Source organism: Grammomys surdaster, unplaced genomic scaffold (assembly GCF_004785775.1).
Source record: "Grammomys surdaster isolate TR1022 unplaced genomic scaffold, NIH_TR_1.0 133, whole genome shotgun sequence".
Classification (NCBI taxonomy): Eukaryota; Metazoa; Chordata; class Mammalia; order Rodentia; family Muridae; genus Grammomys; species Grammomys surdaster.
Genome location: NW_021604591.1, coordinates 3,639,684 through 3,657,332, shown reverse-complemented (window position 1 = coordinate 3,657,332; position 17,649 = coordinate 3,639,684). Strand labels below are relative to the sequence as shown.

The 17,649-nt window shown below is 48.1% G+C and overlaps 1 protein-coding gene across 1 annotated transcript in view; it reads left to right on the top strand.

Moving 5' to 3' along the window:
- The window catches only part of Slc4a5 (solute carrier family 4 member 5), a 60,955-nt gene that overhangs the window by 13,533 nt on the left and 29,773 nt on the right, over positions 1 to 17,649 (top strand). The window contains exons 2-11 of the mRNA XM_028762485.1: positions 3,203 to 3,363; positions 4,089 to 4,241; positions 5,147 to 5,242; positions 7,996 to 8,051; positions 9,973 to 10,130; positions 11,220 to 11,307; positions 12,877 to 13,031; positions 13,650 to 13,838; positions 15,809 to 15,983; positions 16,758 to 16,891. Of these exons, the coding sequence (XP_028618318.1) occupies positions 3,203 to 3,363; positions 4,089 to 4,241; positions 5,147 to 5,242; positions 7,996 to 8,051; positions 9,973 to 10,130; positions 11,220 to 11,307; positions 12,877 to 13,031; positions 13,650 to 13,838; positions 15,809 to 15,983; positions 16,758 to 16,891 (1,365 nt within the window). The remainder of the gene's footprint in view (positions 1 to 3,202; positions 3,364 to 4,088; positions 4,242 to 5,146; positions 5,243 to 7,995; positions 8,052 to 9,972; positions 10,131 to 11,219; positions 11,308 to 12,876; positions 13,032 to 13,649; positions 13,839 to 15,808; positions 15,984 to 16,757; positions 16,892 to 17,649) is intronic.

The following is a 17,649-nucleotide window of genomic DNA, read 5'->3' as shown; positions in this document are numbered from 1 at the left end:
CTCTACCTGGTGGCTAGCCCTGGACTCTACCTGGTGGCTAGCCCTGGGACACTTTTTTTTTTATTATGTCTGGATCAGCCATCAGCAGCGACCACCCTGTCTGAGTTACCAGTTGAAGAAAAGGCCTTGGGTCTGCACCTCTCCTCTTTGTGACAGAGAGCTGCTTTCTGGAACATGTGACTCTTTAAGGTTCTGTTCAGAGAAGGGGATATCTGACTCCTGCCTCTGGCAGGCACGGAAGTGAAGGCCACAGCACTGATCAGGACTGGGTGAAATACCGAAAAGTCTTTTTCCAACTCAGAGATTTTCTTTCTGCTTGACCTGCTTCTCTGACTGTAATTTGTGCTCTTTAAAGCCAACTGTGGTATAAAGCTTGCTTTGCAGTGAATTATTCGGGATCACACGAACCGTTCCATCAGGCGTACACGGCTGGGAAGCCTGGCTTCATCCAGAATCTCTAGAAAGAGCCTGTGCCTTTATTCAATTTAGAAAATATTTAAGCATTTGGATTGTAGAAAGTTCAAAGTTCATGAAAGTAGTGTGTATCACCCAGCTCTCAACCTTGACCTGTTAACTCACGGCCAATCAAGGTCCCCCACAGCCTGCCCTGACATACTAGCTCATGGTAGCACGAGTTCCAACTACCATGCCATTACACATGTAAATGAGTGCCTCTAAAAGATAAGAACATCTTAAATTTTTTAGATTTCTTTGTTATTATTTTATATGTATTGTATACCATGTCTATGCTTGCCGCCACTGAGTTCGGGGGAGGGCAGAGAAGCCCTTGGGTGGTTGTGAGCTGCCTGCTATGTGGGTGCTAGTGATCAGATCTCATGGTACATTACTTTTCTTTGAATTTGGTCAAGGTCTGTCTCAAAACAAGATGAGGGGCCAGAGAATGGTTAAGAGCATGGGCTGCTTTCTAGTCTGGTTCCCATAGTGACTCACATTCGTCTGTAATCCTGGTTCCAGGGAATCTGATGCCCGCCACTGGTCTTTGTGGACACTTCATACACACAATGCACTGACATACACACACACAGACACACACACACATACACACATACTGCACACACACACACACATATATATATAAAGTAAAAAATCTTTAAAAACAGCAATACCCTCTGGCTTTCATGTGCACCAGTGCACACGCATGTGCACACAACATCTACACACATGTGCATGCAATCTGACTTCAGCTGGATGTGGTGATGTGTTCCTATGATCCCAGTATCTGGGAGGGGAAGGCAGGAGGGTTGTGAGTTTGCACTAGCCGGAGCTAGAGAGATGGCTCAGCAGGTAAAGGTACTTGCTGCCAGGCCTAGTGACTACATTTGATCCCTGGAACCCACATGGTGGAAGGAAAAAAAAAAAACAATATTGCAACTCAGGTTGTCATGGTTGGTAGCCTCGCTCCCACCTGCTGAACAAATTCCCCACAGACTCCATAAACTTGTTTTTCAGAGGGACCCAGAGCCATTTCCTTCAGGTTCCAATTGGTGCAGGTAGAAGCTGCCCAGTGGTTTGTAGGCAACCTGTCGTTATGGTGGACTGAAGTCTGCAGCTGGGACAATTAGCTTCCCTGGGGACTCTGCCAGCTGTCTGGAGCTGCCTCTGAATGGGAGGCCTGGTTGGGTGATGCCTCTGCTCGCTGTCAAAGGACTCCCTACTGCATCACTTCCATCCTGTCTGTGATTCTAGATTTCCTGAAAGGGCAAATTCCTCCACACAGCTGGCTTTCGCTCCTTCCTTCTCCAGGTGACATCTGGACTTTAATCTGAATGTGAACTCACAGTTAATCTCTGCAGTGAAGAGCATGGGACCCCCAGACCCTGTGTAGTAGAACCTGAGGGACACATCTTGGGGACAGGTTGGGAGTATGTGTGAACAGGCATCCGGAGGCCAGAAGTCAACCCCAAGTGTTGCTTCTCAAGAGCTCTACACCTTGGTTTGGGACAGAGTTTCTCACTGACCAGGGGATCAACATCAACAATTTAGCTAGTCTGGCTGACAGCGAGCCCTAGGGGTCCTCCTGTAATCCTCCCAGTGTTGGGATTACAAGCACACAGTCCCACACCTGGATATTTATCTGGGGTACTGGGGATTGAATTCAGGTCCTTATGTTTATACAGCAAGCACTTTCTTGGCATAAGAAAGCATCCCTGAGGGAGATACTTTTGTCTGGGGACATTTCCCCTGTTCCTAGCAAACTACTCGGAACACTTAAAAGTAACCAACCAACAGTAACCAGGATCCAGTTGAGACTTAAAAAAAATTATTGTCATAAAATAACCTAGCACTGTCTCATTTATGTAGTAAATGATATTCAATGTGAAGAGCTGTTCAACCTCATATCTTAATGTTAAAATTTTTATCACGTCAAAAGATACTTCATGTCTGCCTATGATCATTCTGTCCTTAGCATGCCAGCATCAGTTAGTGTTAGGACAGACAGACAGCACCAAGGGATCCTCTGCTTGGGAATTCAGGGCCAATCAATGTCTCCAACTGTATGTTCCCACAGGTCTGCATCTACTTGTATGATAAGACTTTTCCCGGACACACACGCACACACACACACACACACCTACTTACCCCAGGTAGGGAACTCATGACAGACCAAAGAACAGATATCACCACAGTATAACTTGGTGAACCATGAATTTTGCTAGGGTTATTTATAGGAATATTTACAGAATTACTTTCAGAAACAGAAATGACTCAGAGATAGCTGTATCACCAAAGCCCACCTTAGCATGGGTGATTGCTCATAAAAGATGGAAACTTGAAGCATACTACACAGCCTGCAGGCAGCTCAACAAGTTGGAGAGTGTGTCTTTCAAGTGATTCAGTTGGTCTAAACCTCTTCCAGGCAACTCAGCTGGTTTTTTTCCTTCTTCTTTCAGGCAGCTTGGCTTCTCAGAAAGTATTTTTTGTAGCTCGACTCTGCTCATCTGAGAGGGATTCATAACCTCTATTGCTTACTCTGGCAGGGAGGGGCCTAGTGAGTCTGGTCAGTTTCAGGGACTTCTTAAAGCTATGTTGAGTTGTTGGACCTTCTGGTTGAAGCAGCTTCCTACAGGATAGAATGTTTCAATCTTAGACGAAACTGCTACATCACACCACTTGGTTGACCTGGAATAGGCCTCCTCCTGAGAGCACTGGCAGTGCTAAGCCCCATTCTTACTTCTTCCAGGTGGATAAAATTTGAAGAAAAGGTAGAGGAAGGAGGAGAACGCTGGAGCAAGCCCCATGTGTCCACGCTGTCCCTTCACAGCCTCTTTGAGCTCCGCACCTGCCTGCAGACAGGGACGGTGCTGCTGGATCTGGACAGCGGCTCTCTACCGCAGATCATAGGTGAGTCCAGGACATCTCCGCTATGGTCCCAGCAAATCAGAGCAATTTCCCCAACCTTGTGTCCACCTGCAAGTCTGTATGACTGGCCATCTCAACACTTGCCTGACTCTGCAGGATTTTGACTCTGGCACTGTCTAGGCAGTTAGTTTCCCAACTGCTTTTAGTTTCCATGCAGAAAGAGCATCCCTGAAATGTGGCTCAGCGAAGCAGCAGGCAGAGAGACTATTGCCATGACAACTTGTTTCTTTTCAGAGGAAAATGGACTACCTTTCTTTTTTTGAAAACTAGCTCCCACTTAATGTAGTATCAAACAAGGAGGTGGCTTGTTTCCTTGTTCCTAAACATTCCTCTGAGTTTTATTCTACCTAGCACATTTAGTTTGGCTATAACTATTAATTCTCTAAAAAAGAATTCACTTGGGGGATGAAAACCATTTAACACAGCACCTATTTGCTTCCTGGTGCACTTTCATAGGTCCTACTTAAAGCATGGTTCACAACAGGGATAGAAAGAGCAGAGACTTCTGTCCACGCATGCACACACCCGAGACACGTCCATAACCTTATACATGAAGATATCGGGGTTGGCAGAGCCACAGGACTGTTTTCAAATCCCTGATCCCTTTGCTCATTCTCAATTCCACTAATACCCCGGAAGAAGCAAGACCTCAAAGCCTTGGGCTCGTTCTCTCCCACGTGGACCCAACTTGTTTGTTTCTCATCCAGATGATGTCATTGAGAAGCAGATAGAAGATGGACTTCTGCGACCAGAGCTCCGGGAAAGGGTCAGCTACGTGCTACTGAGGAAGCATCGTCACCAAACCAAGAAGCCCATCCACCGTTCCCTTGCAGACATCGGGAAGTCGGTTTCCACTACGAGTGAGTAGGGCTGCTTGCTGGTGGGCGCAGGGCATGTGACCAGGTGAGCCCAGTTTGGGGGCTGGAACTATCTGACTTCATGATCCTGAAGAAAGTCCAAGGTTCTGGACTTCCATGGTTCAATCTCCTCTTCTGGAAGTCCAAGAGGGACCTCAGCCATACTCCATGTTGTTCCTGACACCAGAACACAGTAGTTCCTAGGAATGGCTGGCTCACAGCCTGCACTGCACACTCAATGGCTTGAGATCTTCAAATGTGTCCTAATGCCTGGGAGATCTGTTGGTCTGGAGTGTATCCTGGGTAGGAGGGGCAGGCCAGAGTCTCCAGGCACACAGCACCAGGGAATGCCTAGAGGGATGGCTTGCTTAGGAAAGAGTTTTTCACTAAGCCAAGAGAAGCCAGAAACCTCTGCAGAAGGTGAGGTGCGTGAAGATGGTGGGAGCGTTGAAGTCACCTCAAGTGTGCCAGGGCTTGTATACCATTCTAGCTAGCAAAGCCTGGGGCCATTTGGGGAGAGAAAACTACTCACTCACTCTTGGCCTCTGAAGGCTCTAGGCCTGGCAAACCCAGCAGACAAACATGAGCCACAGGTAGCAGAATCAGAGATGAAGGTAGGTCGTGTGCTGTCCCCAGTGTCAATTTAGCCAACTCTGTGTTGCATCTTCTCTTCAATTGTACAAATATTTCCCAGGGTCCTCAGGAGGATCAACCAATGGTCTTAAGCCCCAGCCATCTCTGTGTGTAATCTCATTCACGATATTCCTTTAAACATTATTCTTGGAAGGGGAGATGTGTCTTGTAGTGAAGAGGCACTGAAGTTTAGTTGAAGTGACTATTGACTGTGCTAGCCAGAGAGCCTGCAGCTGCAAAGATGCTGGAGCTACGTGTCTTCCTGCCCCTCCCAGATCGCAGCTCTGCCCGGAGCCCGTCAGCGGGCCCAACTCTGCACCGCTCCACCGAGGACCTGAGGATTCGGCAAAGCACCAGCTATGGTCATCTGTGTGAGTGTTCTCTGCCGATCAGGGACAGCAGCACGCTGGCTGTGACAGCTGGGAAATGTCCACATGTCCGTAGATGGAGAGGGGAGAGCTGAGGATTTAGCTTGCTTAAGACACCAGCAAGAGAAACCAGATTTCCCCTTATGCCTAGGCTTGCCGCTGGGCCTGAGTTACCACTACAGTATTCCTTGCCAGACAGAGTGCAGCCAACTCCTGGCTTCGTCAGCGCTGGTCTCATGTCCTAGGTGCATTGATTTCAGGTGAAACTCTTGTCTTTGATGACTTAATCATTTTGCCCTGTTTTCCAGTGAGAGCCTTCCTCCCTAGTAAAGGCATTAAAGGCACTGGGGATGGAGGTGTAGCTCAACAGTAGAGAGCTTGGATGTTTAAAGTGCCCTGTTTGATTTGCAGCACCACAAAAAACACAAGCAAGTTAAAACAGAAACCTTGCTGGGTGCAGTGGCTGAGGCAGGATTGCTACAAGTTCGAGGCCAGCCTGGGCTACACAGTGAATTCCAAGCCACTCTGGGTAACAGAGTGAGACTATCTCAAAACAAACAAGTAACAACAAACAAACCAAACAGCAACTAAAACATTCACCTAAGTCCCTTTCCCAAGAACACCCGAGACACCCACTTATCACCACGGAGGAGAAACTTGAGCATGATCAGTAATAATGATTAGAGGACTGTGAGGTCAAAGGTCACAGCCTTTTTCAAGCTCATCTGTGAATAGTCAGGGATGTGGGCACAGCAGCACATATCTATAATCTTAGTGGTCTTAGGTTGGAAGCAGGAGGATTGAGAATTTGGGCGAGGGGGGCGGAGTGGGGGAAAGCAGTCCACCAGTGTCTCTTCACAGCAGTTACCTGCCTGGTTCACTGTTGTATCCCCACCCCCACCCTCCCTAATGTACGATTGCCCTTATTTCTTATATGGCCACCAGGGGGCGGTGGTCAGTAGGCAGAAAGTTGTTCAGCTGGTTCTGTGTATGGAAACCCTCTTGTCCAGCAATGCTCAGTAGTATCCCAGACAAGAGTCATGAAGAAGTGACTGTTGCTCTGTGTGAACTGGATCATATGTAGCCTAGGTATGCAGACTCCCTGAGGTGGCCCAGTGCACAGATGGCAATGAGGAAGCCTCAGAAAAGAGGAAACCCCAGGACACAGACAGCAGTTGATAAAGGAAACAATATTCATTCAGCTCACCAAGAGCATATGGCTTAGGGTCAGGCAAAAAATGGCCTGGTGTGTCCAGTAAAACAAAACAAAACAAAACAACAACAACAACAACAACAACAAAAAGAACCCAAAGACATGACTCTGAAGGTAAGGGGAACCCTGAAGATCCAAAAGCAGGTGTGTGCCTCCATCAGATTTTTGTCTGAGAAAGAATAACGAGGGGCTGGAGAGATGGCTCAGAGGTTAAGAGCACTGATTGCTCTGCCAGAGGTCCTGAGTTCAATTCCCAGCAACCACATGGTGGCTCACAACCATCTGCAATGTGACTCGATGCCCTCTTCTGGTGTGTGTCTAAAGCCAGCTGTAGTATACTTATATAAATAAATGAATAAATAAATAAATAAATATTTTTTTTAAAAAAGGAAGAAAGAACAACGAGGTTGGGCAGGCATTCAGGAGTGGAGGGGAAAGAAGGAAATAGGATGTAACAGCTGGTGGGACGGGAAAGGCAAGGAGGAGGGAGGAGTCAGGACTGCATCCCAGGATGTCAAGTGGCCAGCAGCTGGGGTAGAGGAAGTGCTTAGTGGGTGGAATAAGTTGTGGGGAGTGGGTAGGGTAGTCTGATTTGTGGCCGATAATGACCTGGAGGTATCAGACGAGGCTGCCCCAAGGTTCTGAAGCTCGGAAAAGAGATGGCGCTTGGGAAACAGTTTGTGTACCTGCCTCTGTCTCTCTGTCTGTCTCTCTGTCTCTGTCTCTGTCTTTGTCTCTCTCTCTCTCTGTCTCTCTGTCTCTCTGTCTCTCTGTCTCTCTCTCTCTCTCTCTCTCTCTCACACACACACACACACACACACACACACACACACAGTGGAAGCCATGGGTTTGGCTGTGATTGACAGAGACGGAGTGGAAGAGGCTTTGATGGCAAAACAAAACCCCATGGAGAGTCAAGGAGAAGAGGATCCTGGGAAGTGAGTGGAGAGGAGCAGTGTTCTAGAAATAAGGCAGGGCTACGGCAGAGCATGCCCACTGAACTTCACTGCTAATGGGAGATGAGAACGGCTTCCGGAGGAAGGGGCGACTGGCAGTTCAGTTCATGTGCTGTCCCTGTGTCCACATGGACTCAGCCTTCTCTGTAAAGACTTCCATGGGTCCACAAAGCTAGATGTGAGACTGGTCTCTCTCACCAAGTTCCAGTCTAGTGATGCCTGGTACCTCATCTGAAAATACATCGCTATGTCTCTTCCATTGGAGCTGGCACAGGACTGTGTCTGGAGCAGGCATCTTGGTGAGGTCTGAGGAGGTGGGGCCAAAGGCTGCAGGAGAGCATGCTATAGCTGGAGAAGTGATTAGGAAGCAGCAGGACCCAGAGGTTAGCTTCTTGTTCAAGCACACTGCCCCTGAGGGGAAGGAGAGTGGGGATTCGGGCTGAAGGGGCTGCAGGACCAAGGGAAGGGACACTTGCTGTGGTTCTGAACAGCAAGAACAATAGAGGCCATAAGAGGTTCAGGGCCAAGAGCGAAGAGCTGGCAGGAACCTGCTTCCCCTGATGGGCTTGCTTTTCTTTCTCTCCTAGGCCAGGCCCAGAGCAGAAGCATGAATGACATCTCTCATACCCCAAACACAGACCAGGTAGGAGAGCTCTGCCCTAGACTGCAGAGGCAGGCAGGGAGGAGGAGGAAGCCTTTGGTTTCACAACCAGAGAGTCCTTGAAACCCTCTCTCCTGCAAGGGAACAGAAGTCTCCCAAGACTAAGAAGGACGTATAAGTAACCTTCCGTAGGACATTTTCATCATCAGACTCTGGAGAGGTGAAGTCATAAAGATAGAGGAGGGACTAGTTTGAGCAGAGGACTTGTCTGGTACACTAGACCGGGTAGGTTGGTCACTCCATCTGTTTGACCTTACCCTGGACAGCTGGTAGCCAGTGGCACTGGAGCGAGGCCCCACTCACTGTCTCAGTTTTAAAGTCTAAGAATGATAAGTTTCCAGGAGGTCCCCTTGGGGGGAGCCTGGAAACATCCGGCACCCTTGGAGACTGGCCCAGAGATTCCTGTGAGTAAGGATGCAGGGCAAAGGGCACACAGACCATGAACAGACGTCTCTCCACCACCAAGGAGAAGGCCTGGAGGGAGGGCTGGGCAGGTTACCACTAAGTGCTAAGGGCTACGTCTGTTCCAACATGGAGGCTGTAGGTGAGAACTAGATTCAGCAAGCCCAGGGCTCTTCTCTGACTGCTTGGTTCACACAACAGAGGAGTGTTTTAGGGTCTACTCAGTGACTGAATCCTACCATCTATGACGGTGTAATTGGTCTCCGGTTACCAAACATTGAATCTCCTCATCTATATCCTAGAGAGAGTATTTGGTTGTTTATTTCAGTCTCTTGAAATTTTCTGTGGAAAGTTTGTGTGTGTGTGTGTGTGTGTGTGTGTGTGTGTGTGTGTGCTTGAAGAGATCAGAAGAGGGCATCAGATCCCCTGGAGCTGGAGTTAAAGGCAGTTGTGAGCTGCCTGACTGGGTGCTGGGAGCTGAACCCTACTCCTCCATAAGAACAGCAAAGGGTCTTGACCGTGTTATGTCCAGTTTGAGGGAACCCAGGAGACCCCCAGAAATCATGACACCGATGTAAACGTAGAGTCTTTATAAATCTAGACCTGGATCACGGCCTTTCCTACTCTGCAGGTTAGGAATGTGACATTCACGGCTAGGGGTTCGGGTATATATGGGAGAAGGTATAAGCTGAGGTTCCGAGCCTTCGTGTTACATGATTGGGTAGAGGGTAAAGGAATGCTGTCTGATAACGTTTGTTCAGACAGCAAAGCGGAACCATGTAGCTGGGAAAGGACCTTTTTGACCTGGGAAGAAATGACTTATTTCATTTTCATTATCATAATCATACATTAGGCTAGTGTATTTTTACAAGTCTGTCATAGCTGTTTGGGAACTTTTAATTGTCTCTTTCCCATAGCTCAGGAGTGGGGGCCTTATCATGTCAAGGACATTAATTTCTGCCTCCTTCAAAGGCAGGAGCCATCTGCCCCGAGGGGGGAGTGTTGGTTATTTGCTTTAGCACAGAAGGGAGTGCGGGGTTAATGTTGAGACACAGAGACTAGAATGGGCATCTGTACGGGGGCTGGGGCTGGGGGAGGAAGTGCTGTTTAGCTGGGGGGGGGGCCAAGGGAATGTGGGACCCATGCCAAGGATTAACGCAGAGAGGAGGTAGGGGCAGGTGGCCTTGAGTTTCTTCAACCACTTACTCACCTCCCCAGCCCCTGGGGAGACTTTAGATTTTATTTTTATTCAGTTTTAGTTTTTCAAGACAGGATTTCTCTGTAGCCCTGGGTGTCCTGAGACTGCCTCTGTAGACCAGGCTAGCCTTGTACTTAAGAGATCCTCCTGCCTCTGCTTCTCAAGCACAAGGATTAAAGGTGTGTGCCACCACACTTGGCCACCCCTGGGGAGATTTTAAAGTTAGACCTCCGTTGTTCTCTGAAGTGAGACTATGAGCATGCCAGGTCTTCTTGGGTGTGTGTCATTTTCCTCCCGGAGCAGCGGAAAAACAAATTCATGAAGAAGATCCCCAAGGACTCGGAAGCTTCCAACGTGCTTGTGGGCGAGGTGGACTTCCTGGACCAGCCATTCATTGCATTTGTTCGTCTTGTCCAGTCTGCCATGCTGGGAGGGGTGACAGAGGTGCCTGTCCCCACCAGGTGAGTCCCTGAAAAATATCACCACATCTTTCTTCAGGGAGCCACTCCCCATGCAGTCAGAAAGCAGGGATGTTCTTTTACATTATTATGGAGTCCAGCATGGTGGTGCCCACCTTTATTCCCAGCACCCAGTAGGTGGAGCTCTTTGGGTTCCAGGCCAGCCAGGGCAACAGTAAGACCCTCACAAAAGAGAGGGGTTGGGGGGAGGCGGTAGCCAGAAAGGAAGTTGTTGAATGGTCCAAGCAGCAATGCAAATGTAAGGATACTCCTAGAAGAGCCCAGTGAGGGCAGAAGCAGAAGTAGTTCTTTAACAATTGAAGTAGTCAAAGGGAGATTCTGAGGCTGGTGAGATGATTCAGTGGGCACTTGTCACCAAGTCTAACAATGTGAGCTCAGTCCTTGGAACCCACGTGGTAAAAGGAGAGAACTGACTCCTGATAACTGTCTTCCAAACCTTCATGTTTGCTGTGGTGTGTGTGGCGTGGCATGTGTGCACATACACACGACAAATAACTAACTAAGTAAATGTAAAAAAGAAAGCCAGATATTGTGGCTAGCCTGTAATTCCAGCACTTGGGAGGGAGAGGCAGGAGGATCAGGAGTTCAGAATCATCCTTGACAACTTAAAGCGTGTGAGCTTGGGTTACATGGGACACTGTCTTTGAAACAAACAAAAAAGAAATAATAAGTATTATAATAAATACGTTAATAATTAATAATAATAATAACAATAATAATAATATAATAGGAGGTGGAAAGATGACTCAGTGGTTAATGGTACTTCCTGCTCTTGCAGAGGACCCAAGCTCAGTTCCAGCATCCACTTTGGGTGGCTCGTAAGCACCTGCAACTTCAGTTGATGGGATCCAGTGCCCTCTTCTGGCCTTCTCAGGCACTGCACTCACATGCACATACCTCCATACAGACATACACATAATTGAAAACAATAATGATAACGATGATTTTTAAATGATTCAAAGGAGAAAGGTTGAAAGGTTAATAATGGATTCATTGAAGGCACAAAAATTCTTCTCACCTGTTTCTATTTTTCCCACTTTGTTTCTTCTTCTCCTTCCATCTTCTTTGCAGATTTCTCTTCATACTTCTAGGACCTTCTGGGAGAGCAAAGTCCTATAATGAAATTGGCCGAGCCATTGCAACCCTCATGGTGGATGATGTAAGTGAAAATATGGAGCACAGCCTCCCCCACTCCCTGTCGTCACCAATTATGTAACAAGCATATTTGAGCCGAGCTGTGCACCAGGGACCTCAGGATTATGAGATTCCGAGAACAGAACCAGACCCTCTCATTTAGGAGCACTATCCAGGGAGAGGGACAGATCTGCAATAATGAAATAATAATAAATAAAATTAACCATATGCTATCTGCCTGGGAAGCCAAGGCGGGCTCTGCAGATAAGAAACTAAAGGTGAGCAGGAGGCAGGTAGACTGGCATGGTCTTGGGATGCTAGCCTTCCAGAAGCTAATGGAAGAGCAGTAGTGCAAGCTGAGTGTCAGAACTCCCCCAAGGGAAAGAGCAGTGCCTGAGCCAGAGACCATACACACCCTGGGACAAGAGCCTAGAGGTCCTGTTCTGTCCCCAGAGTGTTGGGGAGGCAGGAGGTCTTTAAACACATGTACAATGTCACCAAATCTGTAAGTCTTTTTGTAACCTGACTCTCTCCGTGACAAAAGTATGGGAAGTAATGAACGGATTGGAAAATCAGACTCAAACTGGGCTCTGTAGAGGTTTTCTCGTGCTTGCTCTGTGGAAAACAGAAATGAAGAAGGTGGGGGAACTCAACAGATGTCCTGCAGAGGTCTTAGCTGGGCTCGGTGTCTAGGCCGAGCGTGTCCAGGTTTCTTGGCTCTTGCTCAAAGACTTGATATAAAGCCACACAAAGATTTGATTCAAAGCAAAGAGACAGAACAAACAGGTCATGTACAGTTGAGGGTAACTGTGGGCCACATGAGTGAGGGCACTCAGGGACCCCGATTATTGTTTGGGGTTTGTTTTATGGGGTTCAAGATAAGGAGAAGTGTTAGTTTGGGTGGTTAAGTGCCACCCTAAATTATATAACACATCTGATCTTGATCATAAGCACACCTCATTTTGCATAGGTATAAGATGGTGAGTAGAGGACTCTCCCTAAAGGTTCGCTCATAGGACACAGCTTGACTTATTACACAAACCCAGCTCAGCACCTTCCTACTTTCTTACCCAGATACAAGGAGAACATCACTGAATAGAATCTATCTGTTTGATGGCTGTTAAGGGGAGGAGACAGTTCCATTGTTCAGAGTGGAGTGTGTATACAGCTCAGTGCAGGTGGGGGCCCTAGGTTGCTAATAAATTGCTAGGTACATGTGCAGAAAGGCATATGTGTACATAGTATAGTATAAAGGTCCTAGGCTGCCAAACACACTATTAGAAGAGGTGAGTGTACATAGCCCAAATCAAGAGGAGTCCCAGGTTGGTAAGCTATTCCCTATGCTTGCTTGTCTCTAATGGCACAGAGGCTTGGGTTTCAGATCTCAGATGACTACCTGCTCTTGGAACTGCCTCCTTCCTCTTGTTCCCTATTCCCCTACTGTCCTTTGTCCTTATTCACCCACTGAAATCAAGTTGGCATCCTGAGAAATGGCTAGAATTGGTTCCTTTAAAAGAAGCTATGATGTGCTCACTCCTAGGAGAGGAGAGCTAGCCCTCTCTTCTCTTTCTTATCCTTCCGCATTCCTCACCAGCTATTCAGCGACGTGGCTTACAAAGCTCGGAGCCGGGAAGATCTGATCGCAGGAGTTGATGAATTTCTAGATGAGGTCATTGTCCTTCCCCCTGGAGAATGGGATCCAAACATCAGAATTGAGCCGCCCAAGAAAGTTCCCTCAGCTGACAAGAGGTGTGTGTTGGGGATAAGAGCCACAGAGGGGACTTCATGTCAGCATTTTCTTCTCCTTGTAGCAAATCAGAACCCAACATGGCCACTTAGGAACGGCTCTAAAGTCCGGAGTGGGGGGGAGGTGCATAGGGGGAGGGGTATTACTGAATTGTTTTCTGTCTGTGTATATGCATGTGTGTGTTCATGTTCGCATGTGTGTGGGTGCATATGTAGAGGCCTGAAGGTAATACCAGGGAATTCTTCATTACTCTCTACCTTATTCATTGAGGTAGAATCTCTCAATGAATCCAACGCCACAGACAGATTTGGCTAGTCTTGTTCTAGCTTGTTCTGGGGTTTCCCTGTGTTGGAATTCCCAGTGGCTGCCTTGCCCACCTGATCATCATATGGCTTCTGGGAATCCCAACTCTTGCCCTCTTGTTTGTGTGGCAAATACTTTAACAGCTGACCTCTCTCCCCACCCCCATCTTCATTTCCCCTGCTTTTTAAGATAGCAGGGTTTTTTTGTTTGTTTGTTTGTTTGTTTGTTTGTTTTTTGTGGGGACTGGGACAGTCCTGAGGGACTGGGCCTTCTCAGCACTGAGAGCCTTGCTCTGCCCCATCTGCCTTCTCTTTCAGGAAATCTGTGTTCTCTCTGGCAGAGCTGGGGCAGATGAATGGCTCTGTGGGCGGAGGCGGAGCTTCGGCTGGAGGAGGCGGCGGTGGCGGAGGGGCTGGAGGCGGTGGGGCCGGCGGAGTGGGCAGTGGCGATGAAGCTGAGATGCCAGCTATGCACGAAATCGGGGAGGAGCTGATCTGGACCGGAAGGTGCCCGCTTCACACATAGCAGAGCCTGCTGTCTTGAACCCTCTCTTCTTCCGTCTTGTTAGCCATCCTCGTGCTTCTCTGTGCAGCGCCCCCTAGGGACGAGGTCTGACCACTGCAGTCGTTCTGCATTCCAGTGAATCTTGTGGATCTTAGAGAATTGTATGGGGTGAGATGAACAGAACGATCCCACCCATGAGGAAAAAACTAAATCGTTTCTCTAGACATTTTTCAGTAATTGTATCCTGTAGCGGCAGAAACAATGTACCACAAGCAAGGTAGTGTAAAACTACCGAAATCCCTTTTCACAGGGGTGTGAGATCAGAAGGTTGAAATGGAGATTCAACCAGGGAGCAGGGCCATGGTGGATCCTACCTGTCGTTCCTAGCACTGGGGAGACTGAGGCAGGAAGATTGCTGCAAGTTCTGGGCCAGCCTGTGTTATATAGTGTGAGGCCCTATCTCCACCATGCTCATTAAATAAAGATGCCAACTGTCACCACAGCCTTAGAGCCTCTAGGAACCTCCTTCGCCTCCTTGAATGACAGCTAGGAGTCTCATGGCACTCCTTAATCTGCCTCTTGCATCACCTCAGTTTTTGTCTATGAAGTCACACGGCTTGTCCCTGTGTGATATCTTTGGGTAGTATTGTCCCATTTCTATAAGGGCTAGATCAACGCCATTCTTAACTACTTTATTGTAACTTAATTACATCCTTGCCCCCCACCCCTTTGTGGTCGAACATAATCCAGGCAGACATCGAGCTTGCTAAGGATGACTTTAAACTGATGATACTCCTGTCCCATCCTCTCCTCCTGAATTCACAGGCACCACCATGCCTGGCTTATAAACCAGGGTTTCCTGCATACTAGGCAAACACTCTACCAGCTGAGCTTTCATTCCCAACCCAAAGACTTCTTTTTGGTTTTTCGAGACAGGGTTTCTCTGTGTAGCCCTGGCTGTCCTGGAACTCACTCTGTAGACCAGGCTAGCCTCGAACTCTCGAACTCAGAAATCTGCCTGCCTCTGCCTCCCAAGTGCTGGGATTAAAGGCATGTGCCACCACCGCCTGGCCCAAAGACTTTCTAAGTAAAATCATATTCACAAATACCAAGGGTTGGAGATTTACTGTATCTTTTTAAAAGAAGCACAATCTTAAAATCTTAATGTGATTTAAAAGCTCCATTTTTTCCCTCATCTGGGCAACAAGAAAAATTTGTCCTGGCCCGAGTTCTCTGGCTGCTCCTGGAGTCACCCAGGTTGACCTGGGGTTAGGGAAGTCCAGAGAAGTACAAGGCTCTGTGCAAACAAAGTGGTTGGGAATGAAGCTATGTGCTGAGTCTTTCTTGCTGTGATAAGATATTCTGACAAAAGCAACTGAAGGGAGAAAGGTTCAAAGTTTAGGTTCAGCCCATCAGGCTGGGGAAGTCAAAGCCACAGGAGCTGAGCTGAAGGGAACTGGTCACATTGTAACCCCAGCTGACACAGAACATTAAGTACTGGCTCGTTCTCATTTCATTGTTTTCAGTCCAAGATCCCCAGCGCAGGGAGCAGAGCCTCACCCTCAGTCAAGATGGGTCTCCCCAATCAATCCACAAAGTCGGGGTAATCCGCAACAGACATACACAGAGACCCATCTCCCAAATGATTGTAGATCCTGTGAAGTTGCCAGCACTAACCGTTTCATGTTACATGGCTTGGGTTGGGCAAGGGCAGGAGGAAGACCCCCATAGTGGAATACTCACATCAGAACTTCCTTCTCTCAAACAGTTGTGTCTACCCTCCCCAGTGTGGATGATGATGACTGCAAACTTTCAGGCCTACAAGAATCATGCCTGGTTCTCAATGTTCTGGTAGAAACAGTGTAACTCCATCTACTTCTGGTCCTCATCTCAGACTCCTTCCAGCCCCGGAGGCATCCCTGCCCCTCCTGGTGTCTGTGGAAGAAAGATATCTTCTGCTTGTTTCAAGCAGGTTCTTTGGAGGACTACGTCTGGATATCAAGAGGAAGCTACCCTGGTTCCCAAGTGACTTCTATGATGGATTCCACATCCAGACCATCTCTGCTGTCCTGTTCATCTACCTCGGTTGTATCACGAATGCGATCACCTTCGGTGGGCTTCTGGGGGATGCCACAGACAATTATCAGGTGAGTGTGAGCTGTGTGCACAAGCACAAATAAAGTCAGCTAGACCTACAGTCAGCTGGTGAGAGTAAGGAGTTCTGTTCGTAATCCCAACACCACGGTTGTATCTATAGCCCTGAGTCTGGCCATCACTTAATGTAACTGTTTATCTTTCTAATAAAATAGCAATTTTATGGATGATGGAAATAGGCTGGACTTTTAGGGAAATCACCCACATTGATGTTTGCTACTTTCCTCACTGGAATTTAATGAACTTAACCAGCATGTTAAGTTGGCTAATTATGACCTTCTCCCTACATTTTAATTTTATTTTTAAACTTATTTTATTATGTAAATGGGTGTTTTTGCTTGCATGTATGACTGTGTACTGTGTGCGCTCAGTGCCCCTGGAGGCTGGGAACTTGGAGCACACTGCAAAGCCTGCAGGCAGCTCAACAGGCTGAAGACTGTCCTTTCCAGGTGCTTCAATTGCTCTGAGTCTCTTCCAGGCAGCTCAGTTTGAGGCTATCTCTCCGCATGCCTTACAGTTTATATGCATGGTGGGGGACTGGCTAGTGTATCTGATCAGCTTCAGGGACTTCCTGAAGCTGTTGAGTTGTTCATTTCCTGAGCTTAAAGAGCATCCCCACAGGATAGAAAGTTTCACCCCCTCTCCTCACATAAAGATGCTGTGTCCTAACGAGATTCTCTCCAAGATATAAGGTTTCAATCTCAGAGGAAACTGCTGCACAACAGTCTCTTCTGTCTCCATGAGCCTCCTGCTCTCTCACACAACAGGGAGTAATGGAGAGCTTCCTGGGCACTGCCATGGCTGGCAGCTTGTTCTGTCTCTTCTCGGGGCAGCCTCTCATCATCCTCAGCAGCACAGGACCCATCCTCATCTTTGAGAAGCTCCTCTTTGACTTCAGCAAGTAAGTACCTCATGGTAGGCTCCATGCTTGCCCCTGCAACTGAGGCACTCAGCCAAGCCAGGGTGGAAGGATAGACCCATGCTGGGTGGAAGCTTGAGGGGTTGGAGGATGGAGGAGACATGTGAGGTGACCCCATAGGCATGTTGAACTATGGTTGTTTGGTGGTTCTTTCTGACTCCCGTAAGCTGCCTGCCTTGAAGTCCTCTGAATGAAAATCAGCACGTAGCGAGCACATAGCGAGCACATAGCGAGCACATAGCGAGCACATAGCGAGCACATAGTGAGCACATAGGGAACAAGCCACACCATTCTCACTGGAAAGTCTGTGTTGTACAGGAGGAGCCTGGGCAGGAGCTCACAAGCCCACGGTTATCTCCCAGCATTGCAGGCTCGGCTGCCTTAGGGGTTTGGGATGGACCATTCCCAAGGCTGCCCCAGCTTATTCATCTCGGTATTACCCACTGAGAACTTCTGACAGTGGGGTCCTTTCCTAGAATTCCCAAAGACCAGACACCCCAGAGCTGGGGAGGTGGCTCAGTCAGTAAGGTATTTGCCCTGTGAGCCTGAGGACCCGAGGTCAATGCCCAGAATTCACCCATACGTAAAATCAGGGTGACACATGTTTATAATCCTGGTGCTTGGGAGGTGGAGGTGGGTGAATCCCTAGCCTGCTTGGAGGATTCCACACATGTGTGCCAACATCCATACAAACCCACAGATACACACGAGCACGCGCACCCATACATGTGTGCCAACAT